The sequence below is a fragment of the Oncorhynchus tshawytscha genome, linkage group LG10, assembly GCF_018296145.1.
Source record: "Oncorhynchus tshawytscha isolate Ot180627B linkage group LG10, Otsh_v2.0, whole genome shotgun sequence".
NCBI lineage: Eukaryota > Metazoa > Chordata > Actinopteri > Salmoniformes > Salmonidae > Oncorhynchus > Oncorhynchus tshawytscha.
Window position 1 is genome coordinate 70,871,920 of NC_056438.1, and position 17,668 is coordinate 70,889,587.

At 46.3% G+C, this 17,668-nt stretch overlaps 1 protein-coding gene across 1 annotated transcript in view; it reads left to right on the forward strand.

Moving 5' to 3' along the window:
- The window catches only part of LOC112237791 (protein unc-13 homolog A), a 121,633-nt gene that overhangs the window by 41,057 nt on the left and 62,908 nt on the right, over positions 1 to 17,668 (forward strand). Inside the window, 8 exon segments of the mRNA XM_042329593.1 lie at positions 2,215 to 2,285; positions 4,610 to 4,676; positions 4,995 to 5,024; positions 12,237 to 12,453; positions 16,218 to 16,420; positions 16,423 to 16,469; positions 16,471 to 17,204; positions 17,537 to 17,639. Coding sequence (XP_042185527.1) covers positions 2,215 to 2,285; positions 4,610 to 4,676; positions 4,995 to 5,024; positions 12,237 to 12,453; positions 16,218 to 16,420; positions 16,423 to 16,469; positions 16,471 to 17,204; positions 17,537 to 17,639 — 1,472 coding nt within the window.

Below are 17,668 nucleotides of genomic sequence, written 5' to 3' on the forward strand. Positions count from 1 at the left end.
GATAAGAACGTTGCCAGCCAGTTTGTCCATGGAACATTTAGAACGAATGACTGGGTCGCACCCATAGATGCAGAACGAAAAGACTGACTGGCTGGCAGGGCCGACCCTGGACATTCTGCATCCCTAGGCAAGACAAAAAACATCCGCCCTCTTATCCCTGCTAAACTATGTACAGGGGGGATCGGCAATAGTTTTGGCCTAAAAAATGGAGAAACAGAACATAATAGCAGCCCAATCTACATGACTATGCTACAAAATAAACACTTTTTAAAAACACATCTGGTTAGTAGGCTATATAATCATTTCAATGTCAATAACATAGCCTAATATTTTAAATCTGATTACATTGATAAAATCATGTCTCTATTAAATTCATTTTTATATTTCTGTGTGCATTATTTGGGGAAAAATATATTGCAATCAAAAGAAAATGTTTGGCTGACTAAGTCTCAAAAGAAAGGTGGATAATGAAATAGAAGTTTCAGGGAAGAATGGACAGAGAAATGGGCATTCTTAACATATTTCTCCAATGTCAAACCAGTGTCTGGTTTGCAACAGCTGTTTGCAAATAATAAAATCTGAGACATCCTTAGGAATCCATGCATGGCACTTTCAAAAGTGACCTTTCCACCCAGACAGACGCTCTACCGAAGCAGAAAACTGTAAGCTTCAAACTGCTGGCTATTCCTCCATTGCCTGACACAACAACAGAAGCGCTTTCCTAAAAGTTGCCTGGGTTTAAACCAACGTCTTCTCTTTTCAGAAAGTGAAAAGCTCAATTAATAGGGACAGAATAGCAAAGTCAATTTGTTTGTCTCCTTGAAGATTATAGGCTGCAGCTTAGCTTCAGAATGTCATAGAGAGGAACCAATATATCCCCATACGCATCCGAGTCACGTCTTTCGTGTGCATTTTAAAACTTGTTTCTACCATAAGGCATCACGGAGTTAAGCATTGTTGTAGAACAATTCATATAATCTGGATACTTTAGGTATTTATTTCAAAATAGAAAGCTAACAATAGGTGTCCTTTTTGCCCTTTTCTTTAACAAAGGGTTTGGGGTACCCTCATTCAATTCCAGCCCAAACACACCAAGCCCTTCCCAGACACGGGGGTATTTAAGGAGTGCATGCGACAGTATTGGAGGATTTGGCTATACCGACATCTATAGATAGCATAATTGTGTTTGTCAAACATGTACATGTAGGCCTACCACGTTTTTGAATAGGAAGAAATAGGCTCCAATTCTACATGTAATTCTAAGAGTAAGGCCCCATAAAACATGCTGGTGCGGGCTTGCAGATATAGGAGGTCCCTTACCAGGAAAAAATGTATCTTACTTTAACCTCCACATCTGAGAGTTACAATGTTGCAATCACTATGCAGCCAGCTACCTATAGTAGGAAAAATAGTATCTTACTAATAATATGACACTTGTTATCACACATGGCACGACCCCACAATTGTTACAATAAATAAAAATAACACTTTTCTTTAACATGTTTAACATATAATTTAATATTCCCGTAGAACTGTAAAAAGAGTGAGATCATTTGAGCTTTGGAGTGCTTTCAGAAATGCCTGGCGGGCCTCGTTTCGCTGGAGCAGTTTAAAATAAGCTTTCTGTCAATGACCCATCCTTAACGCATTTAAAAACTCAGCCGCTTCGAAGCAACACAATGCTGCGCCAGAAAGAACCGGGTTCAGCGAGTGCATGCTTCTTGGCCGAAAATAAGGCCCTCGGATTGATATCCTGCAGCAGCACCACTGTCAGCAGGGACGTGGAGCGACGAATCTGAGTCCGGGACCCAAATAGTAGGGTCCCTGCTGGCATTGTTTGGAGGTATGGCTAGGCCTGGTGCGACCGACTGTTCTTGTCCACCCAGAGAGCTGTCATCATCGGTAGAAGTGGATGGCTCGGAATCCTCCGGTTCGCCCTCTTCACTGCTAGAACCATTATTTGAATATATTGGTAACCCGTTGTATAAAAGTGATAATGCCCTCTAAGCCGTTGTCTCGGGCCTAACAACATCTGTGCCAATATATCCTCCAAACACCGGCATCTTGGGCGTTATCATTTATGTAAGTTTTCCAAGTAAAACTGCTGTTGGAAAGCTTAATGTTAATTGCTGTGGTGTGTGCATATGCGAGGGTACAAACCTACATGTGTGTGTGCTGGTCAGCTGTGATGTTTTGTTGGGCTCTTGTTTTCAGATATCCCTGAGGAAGAGGCACGCTATTGGGCCAAAAAACTGGAGCAACTCAATGCCATGAGAGACCAAGATGTAAGCTGTTGTCCAACACATATACAGTTGAAGTCGGAAGTTTACATACACTTAGGTTGGAGTCATTAAAACTCTTTTTCAGCAACTCCACAAATGTATTCTTAACAAACTATAGTTTTGGCAAGTCGGTTAGGACATGTACTTTGTGCATGTGTAACTGATGTAAAATGGCTAGCTAGTTAGAAGTGGTGCGCGCTAATAGCGTTTCAATTGGGTGACGTCACTCACTCTGAGACCTGAAGTAGTTGTTCCCTTTGCTCTGGCGCGATGGGTAACGATGCTTCGAGGGTGACTGTTGTCTGTATGCAGAGGGTCCCTGGTTCGAGCCCAGGTAGGGGCGAGGAGAGGGACAGAAGCTAAACTGTTACACATGACTCAAGTAATTTTCCAACAATTGTTTACAGACAGATTATTTCACTTATACAGACAGATTATTTCACTTATAATTCACTGGATCACAATTCCAGTGGGTCAGAAGTTTACATACACTAAATTGACTGCGCCTTTAAACATCTTGGAAAATTCCCTAAAATGATGTCATGGCTTTAGAAGCTTCTGATAGGCTAATTGACATAATTTGAGTCAATTCGAGGTGTACCTGCGGATGTATTTCAAGGCCTACCATCAAACACAGTGCCTCTTTGCCTGACATGATGGGAAAATCAAAAGAAATCAGCCAAGACCTCCACAAGTCTGGTTCATCCTTGGGAGCAATTTCCAAACACCTGAAGGTACCACGTCCACGAGATGGACGTACTTTGGTGCCAAAAGTGCAAATCAATCCCAGAACAACAGCAAAGGACCTTGTGAAGATGCTGAAGGAAACAGGTACAAAAGTATCTATATCCACAGTAAAACAAGTCCTATATCGACATAACCTGAAAGGCCGCTCAGCAAGGAAGAAGCCACTGCTTCAAAACCGCCATAAAAAAGCCAGACTACGGTTTGCAACTGCACATGGGGACAAAGATCATAGTTTTTGGAGAAATGTCCTCTCGTCTGATGAAACAAAAATAGAACTGTTTGGCCATAATGACCATCGTTATGTTTGGAGGAGAAAGGGGAGACTTGCAAGCCGAAGAACACCATCCCAAACATGAAGCACTGGTGGGGCAGCATCATGTTGTTGGGGTGCTTTGCTGCAGGAAGGGCTGGTGCACTTCACAAAATAGATGGCATCATGAGGGAGGAAAATTAGGTGGATATATTGAAGCAACATCTCAAGACATCAGTCAGGAAGTTAAGCTTGGTCACAAATGGGTCTTCCAACTGGACAATGACCCCAAGCATACTTCCAAAGTTGTGGCAAAAGGGCTTCAATCCTATAGAAAATTTGTGGGCAGAACTGAAAAAGCGTGTGTGAGCAAGGAGGCCTACAAACCTGACTCAGTTACTCCAGCTCTGTCAGGAGGAATGGGCCAAAATTCACCCAACTTATTGTGGGAAGCTTGTGGAAGGCTACCGAAAACATTTGACCCAAGTTAAACAATTTAAAGGCAATGCTACCAAATACTAATTGAGTGTATTATTCTGACCCACTGGGAATGTGATGAAAGAAATAAAAGCTGAAATAAATCATTCTCATTACTACTCATTACTAAATCATTACTATTATTCTGACATTTCACATTCTTAAAATAAAGTGGTGATCCTAACTGACCTAAAACAGGGAAATGTTAATGGGATTAAATGTCAGGAATTGTGAAAAACTGAGTTTAAATGTATTTGGCTGAGGTGTATGTAAACTTCCAACTTCAACTGTAATTTTATTTATTTTTCTTTTTTATTTCACCTTTATTTAACCAGGTAGGCAAGTTGAGAACAAGTTCTCATTTACAATTGCGACCTGGCCAAGATAAAGCAAAGCAGTTCGACAGATACAACGACACAGAGTTACACATGGAGTAAAACAAACATACAGTCAATAATACAGTATAAACAAGTCTATATACGATGTGAGCAAATGAGGTGAGAAGGGAGGTAAAGGCAAAAAAGGCCATGGTGGCAAAGTAAATACAATATAGCAAGTAAAACACTGGAATGGTAGTTTTGCAATGGAAGAATGTGCAAAGTAGAAATAAAAATGGCTCACCTTCTATTGCGCAGTAAAATTCCTTTGAATGATATAGAGTGTGTTATATTTACTGCATATGCCATTATATATGCCATTCAGTAGAGGCATTTTATCCAAAGCGACTTACAGTCATGTGTGCATATATTTTCACGTATAGGTGGCCCCAGCAGGACCCAGGACCCATGACCTTTGGCTTTGCAAGCTCCATGCTCTACCGACTGAGGCAAATATTATGTGTGATGTATTTCAGATAACTAACCTGGACTCGTACCAGGAAGACCCGGAGCGACCACTTCCTGTCCCAGGGACACAGTGCTGTGAGTTATCCACCAATCACTGGGCTTGTTACACACACACATGTGTGCGCACACAAACACACCCACTCAGACAAACAGAGACCTCAGCAAACTAGCCTCCTTGTTGGCATGAAAACATTTCCTACCAATAACAATGCATGGCAGTCTGCACCTAAAAGTACCCTTACTTTAGCACAGCATACTATGCAGTAAGTAAGACACACATACCATCAGTGCAAACAGTTCAATTAAAGTGTTCTAAAACCCATTAAGTCATTTAGATATTGTCATATTCAGAATGTTTCAGAATTCATCTTAAAACATTATGTTTCTTTGTAGGTAACTGGAGTCTGTGGGGAGAACTACAAAGTGAGTTACCTTTAATGCACCCTCTGTTTCTATTAGTCTCTCTCTCTCTCTTTCTCTTTCTCTCTCTCTTTATTCCTCTCTTTCTCTATTTTTTCTCTTTCTTTCTTTCTTTTTCTCTCTCTCTCTTTCTCTTTCTCTCGCTCTTTATTCCTCTCTCTTTCTCTCTTTTTTCTCTCTTTTTTCTCTCTTTCTTTCTTTCTTTCCTTTTCTCTCTTTTCTAGCCTAGTGGTTAGAGCGTTGGACTAGTAACTGAAAGGTTGCAAGTCCGAATCCCCGAGCTGACAAGGTACAAATCTGTCGTTCTGCCCCTGAACAGGCAGTTAAACCACTGTTCCTAGGCCGTCATTGAAAATAAGATTTTTTTCTTAACTGACTTGCCTAGTAAAATAAAGGTAAAATAAATAAAAAATTCTATGTCTTTATTTCTCTTTCTCTCTCTCTCTCTCTCTCTCTCTCTCTCTCTCTCTCTCTCTCTCTCTTTCTATTTCACTATTTTGTCTCTCTCTCTCTCTCTTTATGGCAAGGGAAACATATGTTTACATTGCCAAAGCAAGTGGAATAGATAATAAACAAAAGTGATTTTTTAAAATAAAAAAGTACAGTCAAAATTAAGCTCACAAAAGATCAAATAGTTAAAGAACAAAATGGTATATCAATTAACATAAATATGGGTTGTATTTACAATGGTGTTTGTTGTTCACTGGTTGCCCTTTTATTGTGGCAACAGGTCACACATCTTGCTGCTGTATGGCATACTGTGGTATTTCACCCATTAGATATGGGAGTTTATCAACATTAGATTTGTTTTGGAATTCTTTGTGGATCTGTCTCTAATATGGTCATACATTTGGCAGGAGGTTAGGAAGTGCAGCTCAGTTTCCACCTCATTTTGTGGACAGTGTGCACATAACCTGTCTTCTCTTGAGAACCAGATCAGCCTTTCTCAATAGCAAGGCTATGCTCACTGAGTCTGTACATAGTCAAAGCTTTCCTTAATTTTGGGTCAGTCACAGTGGTCAGGTATTCTGCCACTGTGTACTCTCTGTTTTGGGCCAAATTGCATTCTAGTTTTTTTGTTCATTCTTTCCAATGTGTCAAGTAATTATCTTTTTGTTTTCTCATGATTGGGTCTAATTATGTTGCTGTCCTGGGGCTCTGTGGGGTCTGTTTGTGTTTGTAAACAGAGCCCCAGGACCAGCAGGTTCATCTCTCTGTAGGTGATGGCTTTGTTATGGAAGGTTTGGGAATCGCTTCCTTTTAAGTGGTTGTAGAATTTAACGTCTCTTTTCTGGATTTTGATAATTAGTCGGTATCGGCCTAATTCTGCTCTGCATGCATTATTTGGTGTTTTACGTTGTACACAGGATATTTTTGCAGAATTCTGCATGCAGAATATCAATTTGGTGTTTGTCCCATTTTGTCAATTCTCGGTTGGTAAGCAGACCCCAGACCTCACAACTATAAAGGGCAATGGGTTCTATAACTGATTCAAGTATTTTTTGCCAGATCCTAAATCTATGTCAAATTTTATGTTCCTTTTGATGGCATAGAAGGCCCTTCTTGCCTCGTCTCTCAGATCGTTCACAGCTTTGTGGAAGTTACCTGTGCTGTTGATGTTTAGGCCAAGGTATATATAGTTTTTTGTGTGCTCTAGGGCAACGGTGTCTAGATGGAATTTGTATTTGTGGCCCTGGAGACTGGACCTTTTTTGGAACACCATTATTATTGTCTTACTGAGATTTACTGTCAGGGCCCAGGTCTGTCAGGCCCCAGGTCTGTCAGGGCCCAGGTCTGTCAGGGCCCAGGTCTGTCAGGGCCCAGGTCTGACAGGGCCCAGGTCTGTCAGGGCCCAGGTCTGACAGGGCCCAGGTCTGTCAGGGCCCAGGTCTGTCAGGGCCCAGGTCTGACAGGGCCCAGGTCTGTCAGGGCCCAGGTCTGTCAGGGCCCAGGTCTGACAGGGCCCAGGTCTGTCAGGGCCCAGGTCTGTCAGGGCCCAGGTCTGACAGGGCCCAGGTCTGTCAGGGCCCAGGTCTGACAGGGCCCAGGTCTGTCAGGGCCCAGGTCTGTCAGGGCCCAGGTCTGACAGGGCCCAGGTCTGACAGGGCCCAGGTCTGTCAGGGCCCAGGTTTGTCAGGGCCCAGGTCTGGCACAATCTGTGCAGAATATCTAGGTTCTGTGGTAGGCCCTCCTTGATTGGGGACAGAAGCACCAGATCATCAGCAAATAGGGACATGGGATTATGAAGAGATGGTATATATAATAACATATTGCAAAACTCCTCAAAAATAACCTCCAACCCACTGGCTTGTGTGGGAAGGGTTGAGATGCCTGTACTGTTTACACAGCAAGACGAGATAGATTCAAAACACTCTAGACGGAGGCGTTATGCTCTGGCAGCCTTTGTCAGGGTTCTGAACATCGATGATGATGATGATTATGATTGATTAATGTGGATTAAGGCAGCTCCCCGCACCTCTCTGATTCAGAAGGGTTGGGTTAAATGCAGAAGACACATTCAGTTGAACAACTGACTAGGTATCCCCCTTTCCCTAATTTAACCTTTATTTAACTAGGCAAGTCAGTTAAGAACAAATTCTTATTTACAATGACGGCCTACTCCGTCCAAACCCCGACGACGCTGGGCCTATTGTGCACCGCCCTATTAGACTCTCAATCACGGCCAGATATGACACCAACTCATTCCAGAGTTTATCTTTATCTTGGCTATTTTTTACATTGTAGAATAATAATGAAATAACACATATTGAATCATGTAGTAACCAAAAAAGTGTTAAACAAATGAAAATATATTTTATATTTGAGATTCTTCAAAGTAGCCACCCTTGGCCTTGATGACAGCTTTGCACACGCTTGGCATTCTCTCAACCAGCTTCATGACAGCTTTGCACACTCTTGGCATTCTCTCAACCAGCTTCATGACAGCTTTGCACACGCTTGGCATTCTCTCAACCAGCTTCATGACAGCTTTGCACACGCTTGGCATTCTCTCAACCAGCTTCATGACAGCTTTGCACACTCTTGGCATTCTCTCAGCCAGCTTCATGAGTTAGTCACCTGAAATGCATTTCAAGTTAATTTGTAGAATTTCTTTCCTTCTTAATGCATTTGAGCCAATCAGTTGTGTTGTGACAAGGTAGGGGTGGTATACAGAAGATAGCCCTATTTGGTAAAAGATCAAGTCCATATTATGACAAGAACAGCTCAAATAAGCAAAGAAAACGACAGTTCATCATTACTTTAAGACATGAAGGCAGTCAATACGGAACATTTCAAGAAATTTGAACGTTTCTTCAAGTGCAGTCGCAAAAACCATCAAACTCTATGATGAAACTGGCTCTCATGAGGACCGCCACACGAATGGAAGGCACAGAGTTACCTCTGCTGCAGAGGATAAGTTCATTAGAATCAACTGCACCTCAGATTGCAGCCCAAATAAATGCTTCACAGAGTTAAAGTAACAGACACAACACAACATCAACTTTTCAGAGGAGACTGTGTGAATCAGGTCTTCATGGTCGAATTACTGCAAAGAAACCACTACTAAAGGACACCAATAATAAAAAGCGACTTGCTTGGGTCAAGAAACATGAGCAATGGACATTAGACTGGTGGGTGGAGTCCAAATTTGAGATATTTGGTGAATGTGAATGAGTGGTGTTGATCATTCTGCTGAGTGTGCATTGTGAATGAGTGGTGTTGATCATTCTGCTGAGTGTGCATTGTGAATGAGTGGTGTTGATCATTCTGCTGAGTATGCATTGTGAATGAGTGGTGTTGATCATTCTGCTGAGTGTGCATTGTGAATGAGTGGTGTTGATCATTCTGCTGAGTGTGCATTGTGAATGAGTGGTGTTGATCATTCTGCTGAGTGTGCATTGTGAATGAGTGGTGTTGATCATTCTGCTGAGTGTGCATTGTGAATGAATGAGTGGTGTTGATCATTCTGCTGAGTGTGCATTGTGAATGAGTGGTGTTGATCATTCTGCTGAGTGTGCATTGTGAATGAGTGGTGTTGATCATTCTGCTGAGTGTGCATTGTGAATGAGTGGTGTTGATCATTCTGCTGAGTGTGCATTGTGAATGAGTGGTGTTGATCATTCTGCTGAGTGTGCATTGTGAATGAGTGGTGTTGATCATTCTGCTGAGTGTGCATTGTGAATGAGTGGTGTTGATCATTCTGCTGAGTGTGCATTGTGAATGAGTGGTGTTGATCATTCTGCTGAGTGTGCATTGTGAATGAGTGGTGTTGATCATTCTGCTGAGTGTGCATTGTGAATGAGTGGTGTTGATCATTCTGCTGAGTGTGCATTGTGAATGAGTGGTGTTGATCATTCTGCTGAGTGTGCATTGTGAATGAGTGGTGTTGATCATTCTGCTGAGTGTGCATTGTGAATGAGTGGTGTTGATCATTCTGCTGAGTGGTGTTGATCATGCATTGTGAATGAGTGGTGTTGATCATTCTGCTGAGTGTGCATTGTGAATGAGTGGTGTTGATCATTCTGCTGAGTGTGCATCAAAGTCAAATCAAATCTTAGTTTGAATCATTCTGCTGATATTGTGAATGAGTGGTGTTGATCACATGGTTAATGCAGATGTTAATGAGTGGTGTTGATCATTCTGCTGAGTGTGCATTGTGAAATGCTTGTGCTTCTAGTTCCGACAATGCAGTAATAACCAACAAATGAGTGGTGTTGATCATTGCTGAATGAATGAGTGGTGTTGATCATTCTGCTGAGTGTGCATTGTGAATGAGTGGTGTTGATCATTCTGCTGAGTGTGCATTGTGAATGAGTGGTGTTGATCATTCTGCTGAGTGTGCATTGTGAATGAGTGGTGTTGATCATTCTGCTGAGTGTGCATTGTGAATGAGTGGTGTTGATCATTCTGCTGAGTGTGCATTGTGAATGAGTGGTGTTGATCATTCTGCTGAGTATGCATTGTGAATGAGTGGTGTTGATCATTCTGCATTCTGAGTGAATGAGTGGTTGATCATTCTGCTGAGTGTGCATTGAATGAGTGGTGTTGATCATTCTGCTGAGTGTGCATTATGAATGAGTGGTTGTTGATCATTCTGCTGAGTGTGCATTGTGAATGAGTGGTGTTGATCATTCTGCTGAGTGTGCATTGTGAATGAGTGGTGTTGATCATTCTGCTGAGTGTGCATTATGAATGAGTGGTGTTGATCATTCTGCTGAGTGTGCATTATGAATGAGTGGTGTTGATCATTCTGCTGAGTGTGCATTATGAATGAGTGGTGTTGATCATTCTGCTGAGTGTGCATTGTGAATGAGTGGTGTTGATCATTCTGCTGAGTGTGCATTATGAATGAGTGGTGTTGATCATTCTGCTGAGTGTGCATTATGAATGAGTGGTGTTGATCATTCTGCTGAGTGTGCATTGTGAATGAGTGGTGTTGATCATTCTGCTGAGTGTGCATTGTGAATGAGTGGTGTTGATCATTCTGCTGAGTGACCATCTGACAAAATGTAGAGTGATTTAGACTGAATTTCAACAGTCTGGCAGTATGACTGGGCGAGATGTAGTCAGAATCCTGTGTGAACAGGTTCCAGTGTTCTAAAATCTGAACACAACGGACAAATCGGAATCCGTCCAGTTGAGATGATTCTAGATTTGATCCGTCTGTGTGAACGACAGTCCTTCACCTCCACAATGTGAAGCCAGCTTTAGTTTCACCCACTCTCTCAAGAGAGTCTGAGTCAGTCCTTGATTAAAGGGAGAGAATGGAAAGTGTCAGTACTGCACACCTCCATGGCTATGTCCCAAATGGCACCCTATTCCCCATATAGTGCACTTCTTTTGCCCACTACTAAAGTAGTGCACTATATAATGAATAATGTGGAATTTGGGACACACACCATGGCTATTATTAACCCTGTGTTCTCTCATCTAATCTCCTCTCCTCTCATCTAATCTCCTCTCCTCTCATCTAATCTCCTCTCATCTAATCTCCTCTCCTCTCATCTAATCTCCTCTCCACTCCTCTCATCTAATCTCCTCTCCTCTCTACTCTACTCCTCTCATCTAATATCCTCTCCACTCCACTCCTCTCATCTAATCTCATCTAATCTGCTCTCCACTCCTCTCATCTAATCTCCTCTCCACTCCTCTCCTCTCATCTAATCTCCTCTCCACTCCCCTCCTCTCCACTCCCCTTCTCTCATATCCTCTCATCTAATCTAATCTCATCTCATCTCATCTCCTCTCATCTCATCTTCTTTCCACTCCTCTCTTCTCATCTAATCTCCTCTCATCTAATCTCATCTCCTCTCATCTAATCTCCTCTCATCTAATCTCCTCTCCACTCCTCTCTTCTAATCTAATCTAATCTAATCTCATCTCATCTCCTCTCCTCTCATCTAATCTCCACTCCTCTCCACTCCTCTCATCTAATCTAATCTCCTCTCCTCTCAAATCAAATCAAATCAAATTGTATTTGTCACATACACATGGTTAGCAGATGTTAATGCGAGTGTAGCGAAATGCTTGTGCTTCTAGTTCCGACAATGCAGTAATAACCAACAAGTAATCTAACTAACAATTACAAAACTACTGTTTTATACACAGTGTAAGGGGATAAAGAATATGTACATAAGGATATATGAATGAGTGATGGTACAGAGCAGCATAGGCAAGATACAGTAGATGGTATCGAGTACCGTGAAGCAAAGAACGTTACAGTCTCTGATGTCCCTCTGGAATGCTACCCTTGCTCGGATTTCATCAACCTTGTTGTCAAGAGACTGGACATTGGCGAGAAGAATGCTAGGGAGTGGTGCACGATGTGCCCGTCTCTGGAGTCTGACCAGAAGACCGCCTCGTTTCCCTCTTTTTCGGAGTCGTTTTTTTGGGTCGCTGCATGGAATCCACTCCGTTGTCCTGTTTGTAAGGCAGAACACAGGATCCGCGTCGCGAAAAACATATTCTTGGTCGTACTGATGGTGAGTTGACGCTGATCTTATATTCAGTAGTTCTTCTCGACTGTATGTAATGAAACCTAAGATGACCTGGGGTACTAATGTAAGAAATAACACGTAAAAAAACAAAACACTGCATAGTTTCCTAGGAACGCGAAGCGAGGCGGCCATCTCTGTCGGCGCCGGAAGTATAATCTCATCTAATCTCCTCTCCTCTCCTCTCCACTCCACTCCACTCCTCTCCTCTCTCCTCCAGATGAGGACCCAGACAGTGCTGTGGATGACCGAGACAGTGACTACCGCAGTGAGACCAGTAACAGCATCCCTCCCCCCTACTATACCACGTCTCAGCCCAACGCCTCCGTCCACCAGTACCCCATCAGAGACCAGCAGCACCGCCAGGGGACCCGCCCCTCCTCCTACCCCCCTTCCAACAGCTGTGGCCCCCTCGACTACCACCAGAGGGCCATCAGGTATGTGTGTCTATCCTGCTCCTCTCTGTCTGTATACTCCCCGGTCTCCTGCTCCTCTCTGTCTGTACACTACCTGGTCTCCTGCTCCTCTCTGCCTGTATACTCCCTGGTCTCCTGCTCCTCTGTCTGTATAGTCCCTGGTCTCCTGCTCCTCTGTCTGTACACTACCTGGTCTCCTGCTCCTCTCTGCCTGTATACTCCCCAGTCTCCTGCTCCTCTCTGTCTGTATACTCCCTGGTCTCCTGCTCCTCTCTGTCTGTGTACTCCTGGTCTCCTGCTCCTCTCTGTCTGTATATTCCCTGGTCTCCTGCTCCTCTCTGTCTGTATACTCCCGGTCTCCTGCTCCTCTCTGTCTGTATACTCCCGGTCTCCTGTTCCTCTCTGTCTGTATACTCCCCGGTCTCCTGCTCCTCTCTGTCTGTATACTCCCGGTCTCCTGCTCCTCTCTGTCTGTATACTCCCGGTCTCCTGCTCCTCTCTGTCTGTATACTCCCTGGTCTCCTGCTCCTCTCTGTCTGTATACTCCCTGGTCTCCTGCTCCTCTCTGTCTGTATACTCCCGGTCTCCTGCTCCTCTCTGTCTGTATACTCCCGGTCTCCTGCTCCTCTCTGTCTGTATACTCCCCGGTCTCCTGCTCCTCTCTGTCTGTATACTCCCGGTCTCCTGCTCCTCTCTGTCTGTATACTCCCTGGTCTCCTGCTCCTCTCTGTCTGTATACTCCCTGGTCTCCTGCTCCTCTCTGTCTGTATACTCCCTGGTCTCCTGCTCCTCTCTGTCTGTATACTCCCTGGTCTCCTGCTCCTCTCTGTCTGTATACTCCCTGGTCTCCTGCTCCTCTCTGTCTGTATACTCCCTGGTCTCCTGCTCCTCTCTGTCTGTATACTCCCTGGTCTCCTGCTCCAGCTGAGTGCTTACCTTGCAGGTATGTTCCTCTCAGCCTGAGGAAAAGACACACTACCCTGACTGTGTCCCCTGACTTTGTCCCCTGACTGATTCTCCTGACTGTGTCCCCTGACTGATTCTCCTGACTGAGTCCCCTGACTGTGTCCCCTGACTGTGCAGGTATGTTCCTCTCAGCCTGAGGAAAAGACACACTACCCTGACTGTGTCCCCTGACTTTGTCCCCTGACTGATTCTCCTGACTGATTCTCCTGACTGATTCTCCTGACTGTGTCCCCTGACTGTGTCCCCTGACTGATTCTCCTGACTGATTCTCCTGACTGATTCTCCTGACTGAGTCCCCTGACTGTGTCCCCTGACTGTGTCCCCTGACTGATTCTCCTGACTGATTCTCCTGACTGATTCTCCTGACTGAGTCCCCTGACTGTGTCCCCTGACTGTGCAGGTATGTTCCTCTCAGCCTGAGGAAAAGACACACTACCCTGACTGTGTCCCCTGACTTTGTCCCCTGACTGATTCTCCTGACTGATTCTCCTGACTGATTCTCCTGACTGATTCCCCTGACTGATTCCCCTGACTGTGTCCCCTGACTGATTCTCCTGACTGATTCTCCTGACTGATTCTCCTGACTGATTCTCCTGACTGATTCCCCTGACTGATTCCCCTGACTGATTCTCCTGACTGAGTCCGCTACTCGCTGCTTCTTCGTGTATTATTCAACCAACAATTCTCATGGTCAATACTGCACAAACATTTTGATGTGTGTGAGTGTGTGTATCCTCTCCTCCTCTCCTTCTCTCTTCATTGCTCTCCCTCTCTCTCCCCTCTCTCCCTCTCTCCCTCTCTCCCTCTCCTCGCTCTCCTCCCTCTCTCCCTCTCCTCCCTCTCCTCCCTCTCCCCCTATCTCCCCTCTCTCCCACTCCCCCTCTCCCTCTCCCCCTCACCCCCTCTTCCCCCTCTCTCTCCCCTTTCCACGTCTCTCTCCCCTCTCCCCCTCTCCCCCTCTCCCTCTCCCCCTCTTCCCTCTCTCTCTCCCCTCTCCACATCTCTCCCCCTCTCTCCTCTCCTTCTCTCTTCTTTGCTCACCCCTCTTCCTCTGTCCCTCCCTCTCTCCCCCTCTCTCCCTCCCTCTGCCCCCCCCTCTCACCCTATGTCCCCCTCTCTCTCCCTCTCTCTCCATTCTTTCTTTAATAGCCTCATTTATCATGGAGTATAAATACTCCTCCCGTGTTTGTTCCCTGCGAGGATGCTTGTTCTTTTTCATTTGTCAGCTTTCTGTTCTGCTCTATTTCTCTCTCTCGTTTTCAATCTTTCCTTCTCTCTCTTTCTCCTTATCTCTCTCTTTCTCCTTATCGCTCTCTCTTTCTCCTAATCTCGCTCTCTCTTTCTCCTCTCTCTCTCTTTCTCCTCTCTCTCTCTTTCTCGCTCCTTCTGTCTCTCTCTCATTTATTTCTCTCTCTGTCTAACACTGCTGTTTTGCTTACCTCCTATCGATTAACCATCAGTTTAGTGGGTTTTACCTTCACAGTCAGGTGTTATAGCAGAGCGTTTTACTATTGCTCAGGGATGCTCTGGATATTGTGTACTTTACGAAAGTGTCTGTATGTCTGTCTGTCCCTCCATGGTAATGACTATTTCTTACTCTTCCTTTCCTTCCTCATTTCCCACTTCCTCCCTCCTCCACCTTTCTCTCATCCTGTCTCTACTTCCTCCCTCCTCCACCTTTCTCTCGTCCTGTCTCTACTTCCTCACTCCTCCACCTTTCTCTCATCCTGTCTCTACTTCCTCCCTCCTCCACCTTTAACTCGTCCTGTCTCTACTTCCTCCCTCCTCCACCTTTCTCTCATCCTGTCTCTACTTCCTCCCTCCTCCACCTTTCTCTCATCCTGTCTCTGTCTCTACTTCCTCCCTCCTCCACCTTTCTCTCGTCCTGTCTCTACTTCCTCCCTCCTCCACCTTTAACTCATCCTGTCTCTACTTCCTCCCTCCTCCACCTTTCTCTCCTGTCCTGTCTCTACTTCCTCCCTCCTCCACCTTTAACTCGTCCTGTCTCTACTTCCTCCCTCCTCCACCTTTCTCTCGTCCTGTCTCTACTTCCTCCCTCCTCCACCTTTCTCTCATCCTGTCTCTACTTCCTCCCTCCTCCACCTTTCTCTCGTCCTGTCTCTACTTCCTCCCTCCTCCACCTTTCTCTCATCCTGTCTCTACTTCCTCCCTCCTCCACCTTTCTCTCGTCCTGTCTCTACTTCCTCCCTCCTCCACCTTTCACTCGTCCTGTCTCTACTTCCTCCCTCCTCCACCTTTCTCTCATCCTGTCTCCCTCCTCCACCTACTTCCTCCTGTCTCTCCTCCCTCCTCCACCTTTCTCTCGTCCTGTCTCTACTTCCTCCCTCCTCCACCTTTAACTCGTCCTGTCTCTACTTCCTCCCTCCTCCACCTTTCTCTCGTCCTGTCTCTACTTCCTCCCTCCTCCTTTCTCTCCTTTCCCTCATCCTGTCTCTACTTCCTCCCTCCTCCACCTTTCTCTCATCCTGTCTCTACTTCCTCCCTCCTCCACCTTTAACTCGTCCTGTCTCTACTTCCTCCCTCCTCCACCTTTCTCTCGTCCTGTCTCTACTTCCTCCCTCCTCCACCTTTCTCTCGTCCTGTCTCTACTTCCTCCCTCCTCCACCTTTCTCTCATCCTGTCTCTACTTCCTCCCTCCTCCACCTTTCTCTCATCCTGTCTCTACTTCCTCCCTCCTCCACCTTTCTCTCGTCCTGTCTCTACTTCCTCCCTCCTTTTACTTCTCTCTTCCCTGTCTCTCACTCTTCCACTCTTCTTTTGCCCTCTCTTCTCTTTCTCCTCCCTCCGCTCCTCTCCAGCCCTACGGGAAGCTATGCGTCGTCGGCAGAGTTGAGTCGCTGCAGCAGCCAGCTGAGTGAGGAGGAGTACGGCCCGGAGTACAGAGAGAGGGATCCTTACGATGAGAACGACTCTTACCACTCCTGTCACTCCTCTGTCACCTACAGCAAGGGCTCTCCCGACTGGGACCCTGACGAGACCCAGGGGGGGTACAGCGATGAGGGGGCTACAGTAAGGACGGGGGTGAGGAGGGGGCCCTCTATGAGGAGGATGACGGGGGCCCTGTATGAGGAAGAGGGGACATATGAAGGAGAGGAGGGCGAGATTTATGACGATGAGGATTACCCTCTGGACGGCACCCTCAGTGAGGATATGGAGGTCCCCTACACCCCCACCCCCACCAGCACGGCACCCCCACACTCGACGTCCCCGGTGCTTCTAGACCCCCCTGGAAAAACAGCCTTCTCTGCATCAACATCAGGCGCCACCCGTCCAGCCGCCCAGCCAAGCCCCAAATCAAGCCCACCCTCCGGCCATGGCTCCAGGAGGACAGCCCCTGGGTCAGCCACCCACCCAGGCCCCTCAACCACAGTCTCAGCCCCAGCCAGTCCCCGGCCCAGCACCAGCCCAGTCCTTCTTCTCCATGGCAAAGCCCTTCTCAGCAGCAGTAACAGGCCTGGCCTCATCTTTTCTGTCTTCTGGACTCCCCACTGCCCAAACTGCCCAGCCTCACCCCCCAGGCCCACAACCCCAGGCTCACCCCCCAGGCTCACAACCCCAGCCCCAGTCTGCCTCCTCCATTCCCCCGTCTCACCCTGCCACCGGGGCCCCTTCCCCTCAGGGCACCCAGTCCACAACCACTGGCCCTCCCTCCCAGCCGACCCCCTCCACTGCCCCCTCTCAGGCCCAGCCCCTGCCCAAACAACTCCCCAATCAGAGGGCCCCGATTCCAAACCCCCTGCCGGAGGACCAACACCTTCTAGAGGAAAACGAACCCCTTCCACCTGAGGTTAGGATCCCCACCCCCATAGAGGAGGAACCCTCCATGGAAGACGAGGAGCTGAGGTTTGACGAGAGCCGCCCCCCACCCCCATAGAGGAGGTTGAGCCCATCCCTGAGAGGTAAACCCCCCTCCCAAATCTCTAATCTTTTAGCCTTTCAGAGCAACAGGGGCATTTGTTTTATTGGGCCACCATATTGGGTGGACTGTGAAAAAGAACATGAATATGCGTCTGAAATGACCCCCTATTCCCTATATAGTGCACTACTTTTGACCAGGGAGAGGGCCATTTGGGACCCAGACATGGAGTTGTTCTCAGTCCTGTTCTTGTCCCTGTAGTGGTCCTGTAGATGAGGAGCCCAAGGAGCCGGTGGACCCGTCGCTGCGGGCGAGAGAGAACTGGCTACGAATCATCAACAGGGTCCAACAGCAGCTTCGGGAGGTAAGATCTCCCACTCACACCTTATTCCC